The 19106-nt window shown below is 49.8% G+C and overlaps 8 protein-coding genes across 8 annotated transcripts; 4 read left to right on the top strand and 4 right to left on the bottom strand.

Annotated features, from left to right (window-relative positions):
• Window positions 1–58: 58 nt before the first annotated feature.
• Window positions 59–2649, bottom strand: EDB91DRAFT_1276347 (uncharacterized protein; the record flags this gene model as incomplete). The annotated part of the gene is made up of 3 exons (XM_041324661.1): window positions 1521–2649; window positions 970–1468; window positions 59–910 (listed from the first exon to the last, which is right to left on the bottom strand). Exons 1-3 carry the CDS (start codon window positions 2525–2527, stop codon window positions 59–61), a joined length of 2358 nt encoding a protein of 785 aa, XP_041183585.1. The 5' UTR covers window positions 2528–2649.
• A 1009-nt stretch (window positions 2650–3658) lies between these two features.
• Window positions 3659–5241, top strand: EDB91DRAFT_1242103 (Vta1 like-domain-containing protein; the record flags this gene model as incomplete). Its single annotated transcript, XM_041322153.1, has 4 exons — window positions 3659–3764; window positions 3818–4040; window positions 4090–4171; window positions 4228–5241. 4 exons carry the CDS (start codon window positions 3659–3661, stop codon window positions 5239–5241), a joined length of 1425 nt encoding a protein of 474 aa, XP_041183586.1.
• A 98-nt stretch (window positions 5242–5339) lies between these two features.
• Window positions 5340–6892, bottom strand: EDB91DRAFT_257507 (uncharacterized protein). The gene is made up of 2 exons (XM_041326624.1): window positions 5774–6892; window positions 5340–5716 (listed from the first exon to the last, which is right to left on the bottom strand). The coding sequence occupies exons 1-2, from the start codon at window positions 6656–6658 to the stop codon at window positions 5438–5440; spliced, it is 1164 nt and encodes a 387-aa protein (XP_041183587.1). The 5' UTR covers window positions 6659–6892; the 3' UTR covers window positions 5340–5437.
• Window positions 6893–6898: 6 nt separating this feature from the next.
• On the bottom strand, window positions 6899–9525 carry EDB91DRAFT_1095964 (P-loop containing nucleoside triphosphate hydrolase protein). Its single transcript, XM_041316977.1, has 5 exons — window positions 8687–9525; window positions 8038–8633; window positions 7903–7985; window positions 7460–7841; window positions 6899–7402 (listed from the first exon to the last, which is right to left on the bottom strand). Exons 1-5 carry the CDS (start codon window positions 9286–9288, stop codon window positions 7089–7091), a joined length of 1977 nt encoding a protein of 658 aa, XP_041183588.1. The 5' UTR covers window positions 9289–9525; the 3' UTR covers window positions 6899–7088.
• A 145-nt stretch (window positions 9526–9670) lies between these two features.
• On the top strand, window positions 9671–11406 carry EDB91DRAFT_1193390 (uncharacterized protein). Its single transcript, XM_041320561.1, has 5 exons — window positions 9671–10317; window positions 10369–10400; window positions 10460–10663; window positions 10715–11002; window positions 11058–11406. Exons 1-5 carry the CDS (start codon window positions 9834–9836, stop codon window positions 11175–11177), a joined length of 1128 nt encoding a protein of 375 aa, XP_041183589.1. The 5' UTR covers window positions 9671–9833; the 3' UTR covers window positions 11178–11406.
• Window positions 11407–11725: 319 nt separating this feature from the next.
• EDB91DRAFT_1233702 (uncharacterized protein) lies at window positions 11726–13931 on the top strand (the record flags this gene model as incomplete). The annotated part of the gene is made up of 10 exons (XM_041321125.1): window positions 11726–11925; window positions 11980–12085; window positions 12152–12202; window positions 12256–12344; window positions 12402–12486; window positions 12540–12557; window positions 12607–12658; window positions 12705–12923; window positions 12971–13670; window positions 13721–13931. The coding sequence occupies 10 exons, from the start codon at window positions 11726–11728 to the stop codon at window positions 13929–13931; spliced, it is 1731 nt and encodes a 576-aa protein (XP_041183590.1).
• A 318-nt stretch (window positions 13932–14249) lies between these two features.
• On the top strand, window positions 14250–17580 carry EDB91DRAFT_1242108 (WD40-repeat-containing domain protein; the record flags this gene model as incomplete). Its single annotated transcript, XM_041322154.1, has 7 exons — window positions 14250–14584; window positions 14646–14965; window positions 15016–15699; window positions 15753–16250; window positions 16299–16562; window positions 16614–17315; window positions 17375–17580. 7 exons carry the CDS (start codon window positions 14250–14252, stop codon window positions 17578–17580), a joined length of 3009 nt encoding a protein of 1002 aa, XP_041183591.1.
• Window positions 17581–17638: 58 nt separating this feature from the next.
• On the bottom strand, window positions 17639–18878 carry EDB91DRAFT_1276361 (uncharacterized protein). Its single transcript, XM_041324662.1, has 3 exons — window positions 18712–18878; window positions 18442–18654; window positions 17639–18407 (listed from the first exon to the last, which is right to left on the bottom strand). Exons 1-3 carry the CDS (start codon window positions 18807–18809, stop codon window positions 17855–17857), a joined length of 864 nt encoding a protein of 287 aa, XP_041183592.1. The 5' UTR covers window positions 18810–18878; the 3' UTR covers window positions 17639–17854.
• Between the last annotated feature and the right edge of the window lie 228 nt (window positions 18879–19106).

A 19106-nucleotide genomic window follows, 5' to 3' on the forward strand; every position in this document is an offset into this window, starting at 1 on the left:
TATATCCTTTCTGCACGTAACCCCTAACGGCTCACGGCTCACAACAAGTCATCTTCCATCACACATGCCGACTACCCGGCAGCAACGCTGATGGCGGACGGCGCATAGCAGTCTCATCAATCATCGCGGGTGGTCTGGGAAGGATTGTCGATGAGCTCCCAAAGTTGGAGATACGCGACGTCTGCGCCTTGGTTACATCTGATTTATGTTCGATAAACGGGTTGACGATCACCCAACTTGTACCTGGACTCTGCAATTTCTCCTGAATGCGACGAGCAATAAACGTCGTGTTGGGCGTGCTTTCGGCCTGTGGAGGTTGGAGCTGACTCAGTGTACCTGAACGGGGTCCTCGGGGACGCGCAAGGATATGAGGTTCTATCGCACTGCTCGAAGTTGTCATACATCCTCTGGCGAAGCTCGCGGTGTCACTGAGTGTCCCCAGGACTTGACCGATCTCCTCCTCAGATACGGAGCGGAGGAGGTTCTCGCGGTGTGCGATGGTGCTCTCAGACTGAGAAGGTGGGTAAACAGACGCTGAATCTGCGCTCACGTCCGGGTCTTGATGTTGTTCACCACTGAAGACAGGCCCATCATCGGTATTCTCTGGGTGTGTCGCAACTGTCATATCCCTGGTATATTTCATACCAGGGACTGTCTCGTCGGTCTCTACAATATTTCCGATTCGCGACTTCCGATACCACGGTTCGCGCTTCGCACATTCTGGTAGGGGGCGTTGCTTGCTTTGAGTGCGGAGTGGTGGCGTAGGTGGAGGATCGAGCGAAAGAAAGTTGACGATTCGAATGGGCAGGATGACGTGTATGTCCGAGGAGCACCTTCCGATGCCCACACTTATGCGAAGTGTGTACTCAACCTCGAGCAGTCGCGTCCGGGCGATAGAATGAACGTCGGGCTACAAGGATAATGATGGTTCAACTACTACGCGGTAGTCAGAAAGATGTTCCAGCTTACGGGTATTATCACAGAGTGATCGAACTCGCTCGTCTGACCGGGAGCGACACCTGTCCACCATCCTTTTGCGCTCGCGTGTCCCTTAGCGCACCGCTGTCCCAACTCAAGGACGCTTTCCGTCACCCACTTTGCTTTCGTCGAGGTTTGACAAGCATCCGGATCAGCATCTCCAGCGTCCAAGTACGGTTGGGGCTTGAACACGGTTAGTGTTCGTATCAGCGCGATGGCAGCGCCTTTTACCAATTTCTTGCAGTCGTTGGTTACTCGGAAATGAACGGTGCATCTTTGGCCGGCAACCCAGTGGAATCGGTGGATACGCGCCGACAGCCTGATTTTTCCTGGACCACCCATGAACACCCTGGTGGCCACTTCTGCAACCAGAGGACGAGAGTTTGTAGCAAGCGTGGATATGACGTCTAGACGTGGCCATACCTCGCAGTCGCGGTAGAAGTGAGCGATGGATTGTTTGGATGTTACCGCGTCCTTGACTTTGATCTCTCTGAACGATTATCAGCTGATGGCTGATATAATGCAGAAACTCCAGCACTTACGCCATAGCGACGTACTTAATAGCCACTCCAGAGTGCATGCTCAGAACACCTTTCGCCATGCCGCAGCCACCGTCTGGAGGAAGGAGCATCGCAAATGGAAAGACGTGGACGCCCTCTTGTGCTTCGGCCCAACCATCGTCATCGGGTGGTGATTTGAAGAGACCCTTCCACGATGGAGCAATTTCCGATAGAAGAGCTGAGCATTTGTAAAACGTGCACTTGCTATCTTTCTGCGGTATGCACTCAAATCCGACGACCCTGACTTTCCCCTGTGAAAGAAGGAGTGGCGCATCTTTCTTGGAGCCTTTCTTGATGTGAATTTTGACTGTCCCCTTGAGGTATCCCCCTTGCACGCAAGCCTGGTTCTCGAGTATGATGTCGACTTCCACACGCGTTCTCCACTTTGCCTTTTCTAGCGCAATGGGCTTGAAATCTGTACCAAGATCTCCGCTGCTATCAGCATTGCGTAATCCCGGGCGTGGAGGGACGATTGCCCTGGGTTTCAGTTTGGAATTCGAGTTTCCAAGCAGGGCCTTGATTTCTGGGCTGCTCTTGGCAGGCGTGGCATTGACGTCGAAGAAAGTCGCGCTGTTAGGTAGATTTCCGGTGCCTCCGACAACAATGTCTGGGGCCGAAAGGACCTTTCGGGGTGATGGAGCAAATTTCGAGCTTCCCTCAGGCACAAGACACCCCGGTGCTATGCGTTGGCCAACGCGGTATCCGGATTCCCCTGGTTTGCCGTACACGTCGAATTCCACCATCGAGTCCCCTACTTCCGCTAGGAGGAGACCTCTCATGGCGCTCATTGAGCGCAGTATCGGAACGGTCATCTGGCTATCAGCATCAGCGTTGGTAGGCGGCACAGATTCCTGTTGGAAGGAGCCTTTCAAAGTCGAGCAGGTGTCTGGTCTAGGCTTGAGAGACGAAGTCCGCGACCGAAGGACGATATCAGCGCCTTGAGGTTCGTGCTTGCTTGACATTGTACTTGCAGAGATACAGAGTCGCATATCCCTATGATTCACGATGCCGACGGCTCAGCTTTGAAACCATTTTGGTTCTGACCAGTTTGATTTAAAATTAAGGGCAGAATTTCAGACGCAGTTTCTTCATGAAGACTTGAATTGGAAGTACCATAAATGGAGCAGTGAGCCATCCTGCTCCGAATACTTATGTGAAGTAATAAAAATAAATCCGCCGAAGTGCGTATCTTCCACCTGGGTCTGAAATCACAGCGATTGACCTGGTCACAGATAAGTGTTTGTATGATGGAATATGTGACATACGCATCAATCGTTAGCCACCTGTGGAGCTCTAGTTTCTCATATACAACCTCCAGGACCTCCTATCCAGGGCCTCCCAGTTGCGACTGGTCCATTCCTACTACTACCCCATACCCCATATCCATGATAAAGAAGGAACGACTGTGTTTCTTATCTGCCTACGAGGGGGACTACCCCAGATCCGCATTTGAAAAGTGTTTCTGCTGAGAAAAGGTTAGGTTCGCACCACGAATACAGCTTCCAGCTTCTTGCGGGAATGCCGTCGATATCTCAGCGCCTTTGCCTCGAGGCTTATCGTTAAAAGTGATGGCGTACAGCCGTGTAATACTCCATGTCATATGATGTTTGTGACGGATAGGGCTGGTTGATGCTCCGTTGGTTGATGCTCCGTCATGCTGTGATTAAATGCCACAGTGCTGCGCTTCCGAGTTGCGCTAATCTAATCGACAATAAATTTGCGCTTGGTTCGTACACATGTTGGCAACCAGCAAGCTCCATGTTTTGCTGTGAAGGTTCACTTTCGAATGAATGGGGAAGTCATTAGACGCTCATCCTGCCAAACAAGGACAGGAATTGACGTCAGTAATACACGATGGTGTTCCGAATCCCGACTTGAACGGTTTTGTGGCATAGCTACTAGCTTTTGCCTTTTGTAACACAACTTTGCTGTAAACAGCTCAACTTTGCGTTTTGTCCTCGTTGCAGGCGCGAGGCCTCATCTAAGTACAAATAACTTGCTTGGGCGTCCGTTACTGGTATAAAAACCCTTGTAGATCGTCCAACGCAGTACTCAACTAATCGTCCACCGCAGTCACTCACAACTTCAGCTTGAAATCTCTCCCTTTATTAGTAGTCATCATGTCCTTTGGACTACCACCAGTATCGATAGGTCTCAAGTCCATAGCGCCATACCTCCAACGCGCTGAAGAACTGGTCAATAAAGAACCAGTTGTGGCATACTGGTGTAAGGGTAATTTTGACGTCCGAGTGCATCACATGGCTCACGGAAGTATGTAGGCGCGTACTATGCAGCCCAGCTTGGTATCAATTTGAAAGCGAAGGATACTGCATCGCGCACGCTGCTCCTAAATCTCCTGAACGCACTTGAGCGCCTGAAAGCTCAGATTGGCCCTAACGACGCTATACATATCGAGGCTGCAAGTGCAGCATACGTCGAGAACTTTGCCCTAAGGGTCTTCAGCATGGCCGACGATGAAGACCGCGAAGGTCATGCAACAAGGTAGCTATCATCATATTAATTTCCGGCAGATTAACTCACATTCGATCAGATCAACTGCGAAAAAATTTCTCGCTGCAGCAAATTTCTTCGAGGTCTTGAAAGTGTTTCCAAAGACAGAGATCTCCGATGCTGTAAGCCGTCGTGGCGACATGTAGTCGAATGGCATTTGTCTAACGTACATTCACAGATAGATGACAAGATCAAATATTCTAAGTGGAAGGCAGCTGATATCGCAAAGGCATATCGTGAGGGTAGGAAGCCCACACCAGGTCCTGCTGGGTCGCAGTTTGACCTAGAACCCCTCCCTGCTACCTCCGGCGCTTCTGAGCTACCCTCGGGAGCTGAAGAATCCCAAACCTCCCCTCCAGTGACGAGCCAATCCCCCATATCACCTCAAACTTCGCATAAGCGGCAGTCTCCGAAGATGAGTCCCGATGATATCGCTCGTGCCAATCTCTCCCTTCGTCATGATGATGATATGCTGAGCCCTGGCCGGTGGAGTACAACAGCGACTCCAGGATTCGACCTTGCTCAGGATAGCAGCAGTGTCAGTTTAGATCAGGCAAACAACTGGCATGAAGCCCCTCTCGAGGGCAGAGGGAGTCAACTCCATCAGGCTTGGGTTAGCACCGACATGGAGGGTGCAACTAGCGATGAAGAGCCAGTCCGAGATCCAGTCCTTAACGATTCATCACTCAGTCAGGTTCTATTCTCTCCATCTGCTGATAAGTCCCGGTCGACCCTATCCTCATCTCCACCCAAGGAACGGCCTCTTATATACACACCGATAACCAGAGAGCATGTGCCACCCATTCCTCCGCATCCCGCCATCCCCCCGTCATCCTCTCCACCGAGAGACTCAAAATCGCAAGCCCGTGCTCGCGGTCCTTCTGTTTCGTCTCAAGAACGCATTGAACTTCCACCTGGATTTGTACCATCTAGTCCTGCACCTATGATCCCTATCATTCCTCCTCCACCAATGGCCACCATATTTGTACCTCATTCCCCTCGCATGGCGCCATCGCCTCCAGGTCCCGCTCCAGTCGCTGCCTCTTCGCCACCGAGAGATTTCGAGCTTACGCCCACCATCATTGCCAAAGCGCAGAAGCACTGTCGTTTTGCTATTTCCTCGCTCGATTACGAGGATGCTGAGCAAGCGAGAAAGGAGCTTAAGGCTGCGCTGGCTCTCCTCGGAGATTGAAAATGGTGCGAGGGGTGATCATATTATCCAGTCTAGTATCTGTTTCCTAGGGAAACAGGCCTTTCTCCCTGTAATGCTCATGTTCTTCTTCATCTACTTGTGATTTAATGTAATATAGTAGCTAGTGTGTCAACTATAGGGACGTATCGTAAACATGTTCCCAAACTATGTGATATATCCAGATAGGTAGGAAAGCTTACTTCTTCCCAAGATTGCGATCGATGATGGACTGCGTGGGATGCATGTCCAATGGGTTATCTACATGTTGCGAGTCATCTATAATCGTCGTTACTAGCGGTTTTGCTGAACGAGGGGGAGCTGATGTGGTCGAGGTAACCCCAGGGGTCACACCAGTACCGCGATCGGCAGTTAGTGGGGTATTGAAAGATGTGGTGTTGGTGCGAGAGGATGCAAGATCGAGTACTGGAGTAGGTAGCGCATGAAAGGCCTTGAGTGCGCTCGAAAGGTCGTCTAACTGGCCATCCGATAGTACGATCAGAAAAACGTAGTGAATAGCCAACAAAGTATGTACCTTATCCATAACGGAGTCAATGGCCACCTTTCTCTCTGAAAACCGCTCCGCTAGCCTTGTGAATTCTTCTTCTCGCTTCCTCTTCCCAAACACCTCGTCGTTGCCATCCGATTCTTCTCCTTCGGTCACCTCATCACTCTCCTCGTCATCTTCCTCTTCTCCGAGTGTCCCATTTCTCCTCCTATGCTGCCCTGTTTCGTTCCTGGTGATGTCTGCCTTTCCTCCGCGCTCAGAGACAACCGGTCCATGACCTCGCGCAGTCCGCAAACCGACATTCTCCATGTCGACATGCATCTTTGCAATTTCGCTCTGGAGCTCCAAAATATGTGATAGATGAGACCATAGTTCATCATCAGCACCCGACCGCGCCGGCATTGGTACACAGTCGTGTAATCTCTGACCGGTGGACGGTTCGTACATAATCTCCTTGGCCGGTTCATGATCGGGCAAAGATTCGGAGGTGAACGATGAGGTCTGAACGGCGGTTGAGGCAATATTGAGGGAAGATCCTGCGAGAGCATCTGGACGTAGAGACTGCTGTTCTGGAAGAGTACTTGAGGGCAAGTGTCCCTGGAGGTCGGCGAGAATGTCATCATGCGGTGTCAGAAACCTTGCAGGCTCAGTTGAACGTTCCAGCGACTTCAGGTCGCCTGATGTAGCTGGCAGATTCGGGTTGAGCGCGTCCTGTTCAATTAGGGCAGCATATGTGCTGGGATCACCAATGTGTTTGTGGACATCGGTGTGACCGTCGTCTGTGATGAGAATTGCAGACTCGGATGAATGTTCAGCTTCTTCTGCTGTTGAATGGGAGTCTTTAGAAACGCCGTCTGGTTGGTTGAGAGCCTGCGGATTGCTAGATTTTTTGCTCAGCCATGAGGGGAGCATGGTGCTGCTCTACTAGTAGTAAACTCTTGGTGGCCACACTCAGCTTGACGGCGACTGTTACACTTCAAATTGTGTTACACCGTATTCCCCTAGGACAGACCAAGGTCAGAACTATCTTCCTTCTATTGGGTCTACCTAGGGAAGACTAGTGCAGTGTTCGATTTGCGCTACGACTCCGAATGAGCGTAAAGTGACCGAAATTTGGCAAGCGTGACGTGGTGGCGTCTAATCATTATATCGTACATGATCTCTGCGGTCTACACTGGTCTACGGTCATCGGTATTCAATATTAATATTGAGCTGTCAGATATCTGAGACAGAACATAGTTGTTGATCATTATGCACAGCGTTGTCGTTGCAGGGCTTGGCAGGATAATTTAATTTCCTCACAAGTGATTCACTGATAGTACCGTATTAACAAAACCGACCATCAACCATCTGTCGCTAGTACACCGAAGCGGCCAAAAGGGATTGACTTAACGTCTGCATCCTGGTACTCGGCATCTTCGTCGGGCAGGGTTCCTTCTTCATTGTTTTCTTCATCACTGGCAGAACTTTCGATTCCATCAACATCTGTTTCATCGCCTGATCCCACCTCATCATCTTCATCCAGTGTTTGGCCGTGCTCAACTGCACCGCGTGTGAGCCAGATCCCATTTCCCCCACTGGATCTAACAGCCGTCAAATCGGTACCCGGAGGCCAGAATGCCCACGATATCTTGCCCTCCGCGACCAGCCTCAGAACTACCAATTAGAATTAAAGATTTAGAAACAAATAACATTCATTCAAAAGATACTCACTAGCGTTGCCTGCACGGTGTATATCTGGCCGCCCTGCCTTTGCGGTAACCCAGCCTTTCTTGTTCGCGTATGCGATCATGATCTCTGTCGCTGTCCAGCGCACACCGTTGTCCTTCGCTGTAGGCTGCTTACCATCACGCCAGGTGCGTTTATCCTCAACAAGTGCGGTGTTCGCTGAAGGATATGTGAGACCGAGGATAGTCTCGAGCGGAAGAAGTTGTGCGATTTGGTGGATACAAAATGGTATAGCAGAGACACGGGAGATAGGTAAAGTTCCGCAGAGGACCTGAGTGTCCATTGGTGTGAAGGCGGGCATCACGAGCCCAGGACAATCAACGAGACGGACATCGGGGGTCCAGAAAAGAGTTTGAAAATGCTTCGTCTGATGAAGGAAGAAGCAATTTGAGGTTTCCGTGTTTTATCCACGAAGACTAAATGTTTACCTTCCCTGGAGTCCGCGATGCTCGAACTTTATGGATTCCGAACAGCGCGTTGAGAAGGGATGACTTTCCAACGTTCGGTTGACCTGAAATGAGCCGTCAGCTTTTCAAATGTGTGGAAGCACAAGAATAATGTACCAATCAAACCGACAGTCAAAAATTCTGGCTCCTGCCATTCAAATTGCCCCTCTTTATCGCTGCCTTCCTGGTCTGGTTCTTGGGCATCATCTGCGGTCTCCTCCTCTTTGCCCTTTCCCTTTGGCACAGCTGCACCTCCGATGATACTCCCCACTTTCTTGCCATGGGCATGCAGCAAGCCATCCCAATCAATGTCGCGCTTTACCGGAGGATTCCAGCGCTTTAGCTTGGCCTCATCCGAGCGCACTCGCTCGGGAGGAATTAGCATTTCTTCGTGCACTTGTCGCATCGCGTTAACCAAGTGTTCTCTGAAAGGAAGGGGGAGGTGCGATTCATAGACTGGACGACCTTGTTCGCCCACTTTCTGTTGGTATGCCTCGACTTGCACGATGGGTAGGCCTGGGTGCCGCTTCCGAAGATATGCAGTCCATGCTTCAGCTCGTTCTGGACCTGCAATATCGACTTTTGTGAGAACGAGAATGATCTTTGCTTTTCGAGTGACCAAATAGGACTCGAGCGAAGGTGGGAAGTGGAGCGGTGGACATCTGGAGTCCAGAAGACAAAGAAGGATTTGAGATATTTCTGTCACTCGCCAGCTGCGCACTAACTTGTAAGCCCGAACTCAGATGCGTAGAAATTTGGTATTTACAGTTGTCTCCAAACCTCGAGGTTGCGCTCAAAATGGGTCGGAGGACATGGCATTTTGCTTTGTAGAGTGGTATCAGGCACACCTTGGGCAGTCGACCCTGCACCATTGCACGATGCTACTGGATGATTATTTTGATTATGATGCCAACGTTCCACGATGGCATCTGTTTGAGTTATCCACTTGCGAAAGTGACCTTGTTCGTTGGCATCTACGTCATCTTTTGACATGGTGTACTTCCACTTGGGTCTCCTCGGGACACTGAGCTGATCGATCTCGAGATCGCTGCCTGGTTGATAATCTGCATCTAATATGCCGAGAAGGCATACGTCAGCAGAGATTGGCCGGGTCAAGGGCAAGGTGGCAGCCAAATGCTTCGTGGTCTCCAGGAAGTCGTTATCGAGCTTCACAAACTGTGATTGAAGCTTCCTCGCGGCCCTCGAGGCGTCATCTGCTAATTCCCTGGCATCAAGTGAATGGCCAAGCTTCGGAGGTCTCCTGAAGTTCTTCTTGCGCGGTTGTTTCTCAGGCTGGGGTGCATCACCGCGTTTGACTGCACGCTTATGTTGCAGCTCAGCCTTGCGTTGTTTTCCAGACCTGCGCATTCGTAAAGTTTCAGTGTAGATCGTTTCAAATCTACAAACTCAGGCTTGGCCCACAGGAACATGCCGTTTCTGGGGACAGCCGAAAACCTCTCAACCAATGAGGCTATCCCGAGTCTCACGCTTGAAAGATGGAAAAACGTTTCAAGGCACTGTAGTCCTCCGCGGTTTCGCAAATTAACTTCACAAGTTGACCTTGCATCCTGGACCTGGCTGCAATTTCCGAATGCCTGGAGAATGCACGAGATAGGATCAGCCCATTAACTCAGAAAGGAAGGCTTTGTCAGCTTTTCGCGCAGATGAGTAACCGAGGCTGACGTGAGCGCGAGAACGCAACTGCCTCATTCAAGTCTTATTTGGCACATAAGTATATCTTCCTTTGTCAGCTCGAGCATCTTTGATGTCGAACGCTACCGAAGCGATGAAGTATAAAGACGCATTGAAATCGTGTCGGTAGTGAATCAAAATACCGTTACCCGCACTTCTTCAGCCCTAGACGACCTTATATCCCTATTTTACCATCACCACCCACTACATATCTTTAGAAAATGACTGGGAAGGCAGAACAGAACGTCGTTATCGTAGGCGGTGGATTCGCTGGATTCCAGGTCGCCAAGCAGCTCAGCAAGAAATTGGACGCGAAAAGATACAATCTCATTCTTGTCAACTCCCGTTCTTACGCCATTTCCCTCCCTGCAACCGTCCGTCTTGTCGTTGACGCAGAGTCGAAGTTCGAAGAAACCTCATTCGTCAAGCTTGACAGAATTTACGCGAATGGAAACGGCGAGACGAAGGTCGGTGTCGTGACCAGCATTGAGGCAACACCAGGTGTCCCTGGTGGTGCCGTGGTACTTGCTAGCGGGGAGCGCATATCATATGCAGTGCTCGTTTTGGCTACTGGCTCGAAATGGACTGGTCCCTCTGCCATCCCAGAGAACGAGGCTGATGTCCTGCCATTTGTCAATGGATGGCGCCAGAAGTTTGCCAAAGCGAACCACGTTTTGATCGTTGGCGGAGGTGCTGTTGGTATCGGTGAGTGGGCGTGTGGTATCATTGTGTTGTCACTAATGCAATACTTCGTAGAGTTGGCTGGTGAAGTGAAGGATCTTTACCCGGTAAATCATTCGTTACTTATGTCAAGCCACTGCAGTTCTGACGAATGACGCAACACTAGACCAAGAAGGTCACCATTGTTCACGGTGGTGCCCAGCTTCTCAATGCTACTTATGGCAACTCGCTCCGTAAGGGAATGGAAAAACGCCTTCGCGCTCGTGGCGTTCAGTTTATGTTCGGTGATCACATCGATGACATTCCAGAAGCGGGTGTTGTTGGTGTCACTACTCGCAGTGGAAAAGTCATTTCGGATGCCGACTTAGTGGTACGCGTACTGTTGCATGTAGCGCGTCAATCAACTCACCAGCATATGTAGGTATCCGCTCGTGGCGGACGCCCCAACACCGATTACGTGACTTCCCTTGGTGAAGACGCTTTGAATGGAAGCGGCTTCGTCAAGATCCATCCGACGATGCAACTACTCGCTCACCCATCCATTTTTGCTGTGGGCGATATCATCGACCGGGTGGAGCAAAAGCAGGCCGCCAAACTCGGTTGGCATGTTCCCGTTGCCGTCGCGAACATCATAAGCTTCCTGAACGGAGTCACCCCGACGAAGCAGTATGCAGGTGCCCCTGAGATGATTGTGATCACGAATGGAAAGGTGAGTAAGAAGTCGGGGGAGTTATTGTGGCTTGACGCTGATGTGGTTGTTATAGAATGGCGGCATGGGCTATTTCGGATTCTTCGGAGGGTTTACGCTGGGTGACTGGTTTGCCTGGCTGGTCAAGTCGAGAGATTTCATGGTTTCAAACTTCAGGAAGGATCTGGGTTACTAAGGAGTCGTTGAACTTTTACATAGCTGAAAATCTTCTAACTTGACTGTTGTATCTTACCTCGCTTATGTTTTTATAATTGTAGAATCTAGATTACGAGCCCAAGCTGGCTGTGAAAAAACTGCAGGGTTATCTGATGCATCCATGACGATCAAGATAGTCAACAAAGATGGCCCATCAACTAGTTGATATTATGATGGGATGATTTGATGTTTCAAAACGGCCTGTAAGGTTACTTGTGTGACCGCGGACGTAAATCGCGCGCAGAGTAACAGCTGGCGGCCACCTGTAGACCTAAAATGCAGATAGGCGATCAAGTTCAAAGTTGCTAGGAGGGTATATCAGATATGATATGGTTTGCCAGGTTGAGCACCGGTTGAAAGCTTTTAACGACCATAAAGAGGAAGGTGCGTCGGTGTCGTTCCCTGCCTAACGTCAGTTTTACACTCTGTCCCACGCCGAGTCGCTCTATCCCTCGCGCAATAATATTATAGCCCTTCTTGAACACACGATATCGATCCGTGTCAGGATTTATTTCAAGAAACAAAATCATGACTTCCCTCTTTGTTGCTCCGTCTTTCATGCCCCCACCACGTCTAAGCACCGCCACAACAATGACCATTGACTCTGCCAGTGGCAGGCGTGTACCTCGAAATAAAGACTTTCTCAACAAGCATGGTCATCGTCATCACTCCTTTGACCAAGAGAAAGCACCATATCCTCTCAGTTATGATAGACAGGTCCTCGAGCTGTGAGTTGGTTTCTGCTAGCGCGCGTGCCTGACTAGTTTCTAAGTCTATTAAAGGGAGAGTATAGACCACAGCTTCGTCATGCACGTCAAGAAATCTGTTTCAGTCGTCGGGTTTCCAGATCATAGCTCTCCAAAACGCTCTCTCGATCTTGGTTGCGGAGTGAGTCACATCTTACATCACCTTCTTCTAGTTACGTGACAGCTCTTCACCTTGCGTGTTTCATAGGGGGGGACCTGGATAGTTGAAGCTGCCAAGGAATGGCCTGACTGTCAATTCGTACGCGCTTCCATTTTTCAAATTCGAATCTGGTATTCATAAACGCCACAAAGGTTGGATTCGACCTCGTGGATGTACAAGTCCCGTTGTCATTACTGGAGCCTGACGTTGCGAACCGCGTTATGTGGGTACACGGGAACTTGTGAGTAAATCTATCTGAAACCACATCTAAATGGGTCTAACGGAATGCCTCGACGAGTCTGACGACGAAACTCCCGTTCGACGATGACGAGTTCGATCATGTTCACATGCACGGCTTAGGCCGGGGGATCCCTGAGAACAAGGCATGTCAACATTTCTTATCGTATTATGTGTACATACTGAATGCGCTGGTTAGTGGGGTGTTCTCTTTGAGGTGAGGCAGTTCCCCTCTTGCTGCCACTTTATGCTGACCGTCTCCCAAGGAAGTGAACCGTATATTACGACCAGGTGGGGTTATTGAAGTCCTTGAACATGGTATATCCTTGTACTGTCGTCATGTCTCCCTGTTGACTCTCCTTAGATATCCTATTCCCCACGCTGCCTACCTGGTTCACAGCACCTTTACGAGCGCGTAATAAACGTTCAGATTCTGTCCACTATCCCAACGGCTCGCACCACCGCATTGACAAACTACCCTCGTCACAACCAGACGTTGCACCCTTACCTCATGACCATGCACTACTCGAAAGCTTGTATTACGCTGTATTTGAGAACCGATTTATCAACTTACGACCAACCGGTGGGTTATATATGAGGGTAATATCAACTGCATCTGACGCATACCAGCTATTCTGCCAATACATTTCACCTCGACTTTCCGTCGAGTAATATCTGCACCTATCGTCCATTTCCGCATGCCTGCACTACCCCCTTTACAAGCATTACCACAACCGTTACCGCCAAATGCGCTTCTCATGGAAGCTTCATTATCCTCGGACAGATCTGAGACCACCTCACAACCTCAAGTGCCTCTCACACCTCGTCCACTCGCCGTTTCGTTCTCGTCTACTCACTCCTCTGCTACGAGCAAATCAGCATCATCAGGAGAATCATCGTTATTCAGCAGTATGGATGGCTCTACCGTCTCGCACCCGACAACGAGCCCTGCAGATTGCTCACCGGATTCACCGGCACTTTCGTGCAATACAACTAACACCTTGGGCTCTGAAACAGCTCATGTGGTGAAAAAACCACTTTATATTGTTGATAGTTCGGCGGCAGAGAGTACATCCATGGGCGTTGGACCTTCACACTCTCTGATTCCTCTCGATGAGATTGACAAGCTTAACGAACGCTCGCTCGCTATGCAATTATACTGGTCGTATCAGAGCGTACTGGCCTGCCAGGAGTCCATGTACGAGGAGCTCGTGGATCGCACGAGGAATCGGACAGGGGAATTAGCAGAGTTTGGATGGGACACCGATCAGGACCTGTCCGAACTCGAGAGTCGAACAAAATTCGAGATACTGGTAGACCGGTATAAGCGGTTAGTACCACTTTTTCTACGCTCTTATACTTGCTGAACCAGTTGTGCAGCGATATGCAGGCGCGAATATCCCTGTGGTGTTCACTTGCCGAGCTGGGGTGGTCCGTCCCTCCGCGGGAGGCCATGTCGAAAGCAGAGCTTGTGGAGGAGGAGAGACTCTACCGGGCTATGCTTGAAGCGCGACGGCTTGCCTCTGAGGAGGACCTGCACACACCTTGTCGGTCTGTGCGGATATTCGTGGGTTATAAGGATGTATTGTAATTTCACTGCTTCCTGCTAGACTGATTGTTGTACGATTCTCATTCGTGTTTATTGCGTATGTGCCTCTTGGAGCATTAAGGGTTATCTACTGCACACACCAGCTTAAAAGGACGTTCTTGTAGCGATACGTATACGATGTTTACAATTGTAGTGGCATCAGGTGTTCTGCTATAATGACAGTGGTTTCTACTTGAAAGCGACGTTCGGTTTGATTTTCCTTTCTGGGGAATGCACCGGCAAACGCCGGGGAAGTGGCGGTGACATTTTTTGCAGAGGTCCTGCGAAGGCTTCGCGATCGCTCGAAATCTCAGAACGCTCATGGCCGCGGTCAAGGTCATAAATCACACTCCTTTCGTTCCCCGTCTACCAAAGGATGTCCCCCTCCCACCAAGCCCCGCAGAATCGACCAGTCCGCCACCACCAATGAAGAAAAAAACGAGAAAGAGCAAGACGAAAGAGAAGGAGAAGGAAAAGGAGAAAGTAAAGGAAGGCATGCAGCAGACGAAGAGGCATGGGGAGCAAAAGAGGGAGAACGAGAATGAACAACACCAAAGCGTGGTACCACAGCCAGAGCCACTGAAACCTCTGACATGGACATCCCTGACTGATTCGAACTCCAATTCACATCCACCAATATTCACGAAAGACGGGAGGTGCGTAGAGTTAATCAGTATATCGTATCTGCTATCTAATCAGTCTTTTCACTTTGATCAGTCACTTCTTTTCCATCGTCGGGGAGAGAATCAAGATACATTCTACATCATCTGGCAAGGTCGTTTCTACATTACCGGGACCACAGGATGATGGTCACCAGGATATCATCACATCTGCTATCCTCAATGCACACAATGCATTTCAGCTTATCACCGCATCTCTGGACGGCACTCTCAAAGTCTGGGATTTTCTCGAGGGGATATTGTTGCTCACGATCAATCTCGACCAGCCTATCCATCACGTGTGCGCTCATGAAAAAATAAAAGATTACGTTTTTGTTGCCACTGCAAAAGCAAAGAAGGGCAGCGGTGATGCTGATGGTGAGTGTTATGATCTCTAACGTATGACTAGTTTTTCATTCGCCGTACAGAGCAGCCAAAACCAACCCGGTCTGCAAAAGCTCCTGCAGAAGAGAGCTGCATTATTTTACGTGTCTCTCTCAAGCCTCAAAATCCCGCTTCAGGCGCGAAATGGCACAAGTCATCTCAGGTGACGCCAGTTGGCAAGACCAGGTATACAGCGGGGCTTGCAGTGTCTGCAAGTGGTGAATGGCTGATTGCGGTCGCTGGTCACAAGGCCTACGTCGCGCAAGTGTCTGCATTGAAGTCTGGATTTACAAAATATGTTTCACCCGATACATTGACGTGTTTGGCGGTCCATCCGTTAGAGGATTACTTCGCAACGGGCGACGCAAAGGGTGTCGTGCGCCTGTGGTACTGCCTGAACCAGGGCAAGCCAGCAGTTGCTAATGTAGAAAAGCGATCGCAAACGTCTGAGCTTCATTGGCATGCCCACGCGGTTTCATCTGTTGCGTTCACCACGAACGGGGCATATTTACTATCCGGTGGTGAAGAAGCTGTTCTTGTCATTTGGCAGCTGCACTCCGGAAAGAAGGAGTTCGTGCCCCGAGTTGGCTCACCCATCAAAAGTGTTGTGGTCTCGCGCGGTTCTACTGCTGAGGAAGAGTACCTTCTCGGGCTGGCGGATGCAAGTTTTGCGTTTATCAGTTCTGCCACGCTCAAGTTATCGCGAGTTTTCTCTCGCATAAAATTAGGTGTGTTCTCTTCATATTTTATGCGAACCTGCTGAGTTACCTCATGAACTCAGACTCTGTCACCTCAAGTGCCTGGGCATCCTCATCCTCCATGACACCACTTGCAGTTCACTCGTTGTCATCGACACTCGTTCTCCCTTCTTCCCATCCTTCTTCGCTACAGACCTACTCTCCTTCGTCATCCATGCTCATTGCAGAATTAGAGGTGTCGCCTTCGAATCGAGTGTCAAGACAGGAAGAAAAGATGCTAGAACCCTCGCGAGTAGAGCGCGTGGTAATCTCGTCGTGTGGAGAGTGGATGGCAACTATCGACCGGCGAGAAGGAGACGAGTCATTCCGTGGCGAGATATATCTCAAGATATGGTGGTGGGACAAGAAGACTGCTTTTTGGATATTGAATACCAGAGTAGACCGGCCGCATGGCCTGAACAAGGTCACATCTATGTCTTTCAATCCTTCAGATGACATCCAGCTGGTGACTACTGGTGAAGATAGAAACATCAAAACTTGGAGAATACGGAGCACAAAGGATAAGAAGGGCAACGTAGAAGGTATGTAGATGTTCCGTGCAAGACTGCAGTTCCGTGACCTGCTTCTAGTTTCCTGGACGTCAAGATCGTCTTTTGGTTTCCGGTCTGAAATCCCCAGAGACTCGGCTTGGTCACCAGATGGTTCTCTTCTGGCTGTTGCGCTTGACTCATCTGTGGCGTTGTACGATTCAATATCAAACACATTGCACTTCACCATAATGTGTTCAGAATGCCCAAAAATATCGTCCATACACTTCATTGGGCATCATGGCCAGTATATCGCTGTTCTCAGCGGCGCCAACCTTATTGTCTGCGATATTATTAAGCGTTCTGGTGCGTCTTTCTGCTTACTTGACGATCAACATCAAATTGAACATAATACAGTACGTTGGCATCGTCGGCATTACCACCCATATGTCACTCTTGTACCCCATCCTTATCAAGATACCTTCGCAACGATTCATCATTCACCATCAGATACAAATCATGGGCTCATGGTCTACTCCGTCTCGTCGTCGACTCCCCTGCTTTCACAAACGTTACCGTTTGGGATACGGAATTTAGTTTGGTATCCCACTTCAAGCCGTTCGCCTCGCAGTCGGACGTTCTCCTTAGTAGGAATTACACATGCTTTTGGCGTCGTGCTTCTAGGGCACGACATCAGCATAGGCGATGAGGCAAATTCGTCAACTAAGGCCCTCCAGAAAGGGCCGGCGGTGCCCAAGCGATCTCTTTTCGAGGAGATGTTTGGTGTACCGGCTCTTACCGACGTCTCTCACAACACTGTCTCGTTGTCAATCGATACCTCCCTCCCCTGGAAAAGCAGTGAGACGGGAAGTGTCTTTGATGCCCCCGCTTACCTCATGCCGCCGATGGAGAGTCTGTTCGAGCCGTTGATTAACGGCTTCCTCAAGTTGCGCATGAAGGAAGATGTGGATGAAGAACATCAGTGTGGCGGCCAGGACGTTGATGTTGAAATGCCCGCTGAACCTGTGGACACCGAAGAGCCCGCTTTTATAGAGATGGGGAAAGTTTCGAACGACGAAATCCTCGACACCTTCATACCATTCTTTAAGGATATCGCAGGTAAATGGCTCTCACTTAGTCGTCTCTGGTGTACGGTTACTCAGCAGATGTATTCGCAGGTTTACCTGATTATCCGTTCCATACTGACAACCGCCCGGTCCCATTGACACTCCCAAAGACTCAACCTTCCCAGCATGCGAAACCCTCACCCCGATCAGTTGCCTCCCAAAAGGCGACCCCTAATGCCTCATCCAAAAAGCAACCTTCTACGCCGTCCGTGCCCGCCAAAGCTGGCAAAAAAAGAAGTAGACAGTCTCTAGGTTGAATATCAAACATCTATTATTGGGCACAAGGTGTAATTCATTCAGCCCCGTGTGGATTTATCATTGAAATTGTTATTTCAGCCCCTCGCATTTTTAAAGTCATTGTTGCATTTTAACACTCCTTCGCATCGCCAGTACCCTCGCGCTTTGCATGTTACCGATGTAGCCAATTTTCCATCATATTGTGTCATCTAACGGAATGGTTTATCGATATAAGGGATGTTGTGTTGTGCGTCATTTTATGCTCTTGTGTGATGAAGAATCCACTCTATAGTACTACACCTGCTTATTCCCAGCGTCGCATCCTCTCAAGGAATGCTTGAAGCTCAACAGAAGGGAAGCTCCGTGTATCACGTCCTGTGAAGGGGTGGGCCCGGCGGGCAAAGACGTGCTGATCCTCCCTGTGGCCAATGAGAGTAATGACAGCGCTGAACCTGTGCGTCGACTAGATGACCCAAACCAGAGCCTGCTCGAACCGTCGGTGTCGCTACTATTGTCTATTCCTCCTCGTCTTCGTTTCGTCTGTCTGTCGCAAGCCCACTCGAGTGTCAGGCCTCTCTTGCTACATGGTGTGTCATTTTCATCGCGGGCAGTACTACAAGCTTCGCCTCCTCTGTCGGATACTGAACTTGGAGCTGTTGGCGATGAAGGGAGGTGCTGCCATAGTTCCTTGGCGCTGGTCTTACTTGCCACCGTTGGTTGTACTTGGTCTTTCCCGTGCGAAGCCTTGGGCGGTTTCGAAGAAATGAATGAACCCAAGGAAGTTAGGAGAGGCTTGACCTGCAGTGACTTCTTCAGCGGTGATTTGTCGACATCTTTTCCTTGTTTTCTCGGGGATGATATTGTGCGTAACTTCTCCGAACAAACCGATGGCAGAATCACGGGCTGTAGAGTGGCGTTCACCGATGGCTGAAGAGACACGCCTGAGTACTGAAGGAGATTGCAAAGCATGTTGGTGATCCGGGGTTTGGGAAACACCATTCCGTATCTGGAGCGGTATGGAAGACACGCCCGGTGGGCTACGTTTTGCGACTTGACGCTTGTTTTGGAACCAAATTGTGATAGTCTTGTAGTCCCTATGGACTAAGAGTAAGTGGTTTGTCTGGCGAGACAGTTTGCTGATAGCATCCTACAAGCCAAGCTCGTCTACAAGTTGGGTTTTCCTCTGCCTTGACGGATGCGTGTCTCTTTGATATATCGATTCCAGACGCATTAACTGTGTGGATGACATGCGATGCCTCTTCTTCGATGCCTCTGGCGATGGCTGACTGACATTGATATGGGGCTGCGGGGTCACGGTGGGCATTGTGTTTTCTTTTATGTCTTGATTACGAGTTGGGGTTGTGGGTCGTCGCATAGAACGAGTAGTACGGGCGGTAGATGTCATAGTGATGTGCTTTGGAAGTAAGATAGGCTGTGAGGGTGAGAAGAAGGATGGTCCAAAGAAAGAAACAAGTGCACGATGTGGCAGTGGCTGACAAGCCTAACGCGTCGTGGTCACGTGATTAAAATCAATCAACGAAGTCGA

Source organism: Suillus paluster, assembly GCF_016628075.1.
Source record: "Suillus paluster strain FC165 chromosome Unknown EDB91scaffold_2, whole genome shotgun sequence".
NCBI classification, from domain to species: domain Eukaryota; kingdom Fungi; phylum Basidiomycota; class Agaricomycetes; order Boletales; family Suillaceae; genus Suillus; species Suillus paluster.

Coding starts and splice junctions, on each gene's coding strand:
- EDB91DRAFT_1276361 (XM_041324662.1), bottom strand. CDS start 18,809: ATGTCATCCACACAGTTAATGCGTCTGGAATCGATATATCAAAGAGAC. Junction 18,655..18,711: donor CTTGTAGACGAGCTTGGCTT/GTAGGATGCTAT, acceptor CTTAGTCCATAG/GGACTACAAGACTATCACAA. Junction 18,408..18,441: donor CGTGATTCTGCCATCGGTTT/GTTCGGAGAAGT, acceptor ATCATCCCCGAG/AAAACAAGGAAAAGATGTCG.
- EDB91DRAFT_257507 (XM_041326624.1), bottom strand. CDS start 6,658: ATGCTCCCCTCATGGCTGAGCAAAAAATCTAGCAATCCGCAGGCTCTC. Junction 5,717..5,773: donor TTGACTCCGTTATGGATAAG/GTACATACTTTG, acceptor TCGGATGGCCAG/TTAGACGACCTTTCGAGCGC.
- EDB91DRAFT_1193390 (XM_041320561.1), top strand. CDS start 9,834: ATGACTGGGAAGGCAGAACAGAACGTCGTTATCGTAGGCGGTGGATTC. Junction 10,401..10,459: donor AAGTGAAGGATCTTTACCCG/GTAAATCATTCG, acceptor ACGCAACACTAG/ACCAAGAAGGTCACCATTGT. Junction 10,664..10,714: donor TTTCGGATGCCGACTTAGTG/GTACGCGTACTG, acceptor CAGCATATGTAG/GTATCCGCTCGTGGCGGACG.
- EDB91DRAFT_1095964 (XM_041316977.1), bottom strand. CDS start 9,288: ATGCGCAGGTCTGGAAAACAACGCAAGGCTGAGCTGCAACATAAGCGT. Junction 7,986..8,037: donor TTTGACTGTCGGTTTGATTG/GTACATTATTCT, acceptor GGCTCATTTCAG/GTCAACCGAACGTTGGAAAG. Junction 7,842..7,902: donor CATCGCGGACTCCAGGGAAG/GTAAACATTTAG, acceptor TTCCTTCATCAG/ACGAAGCATTTTCAAACTCT.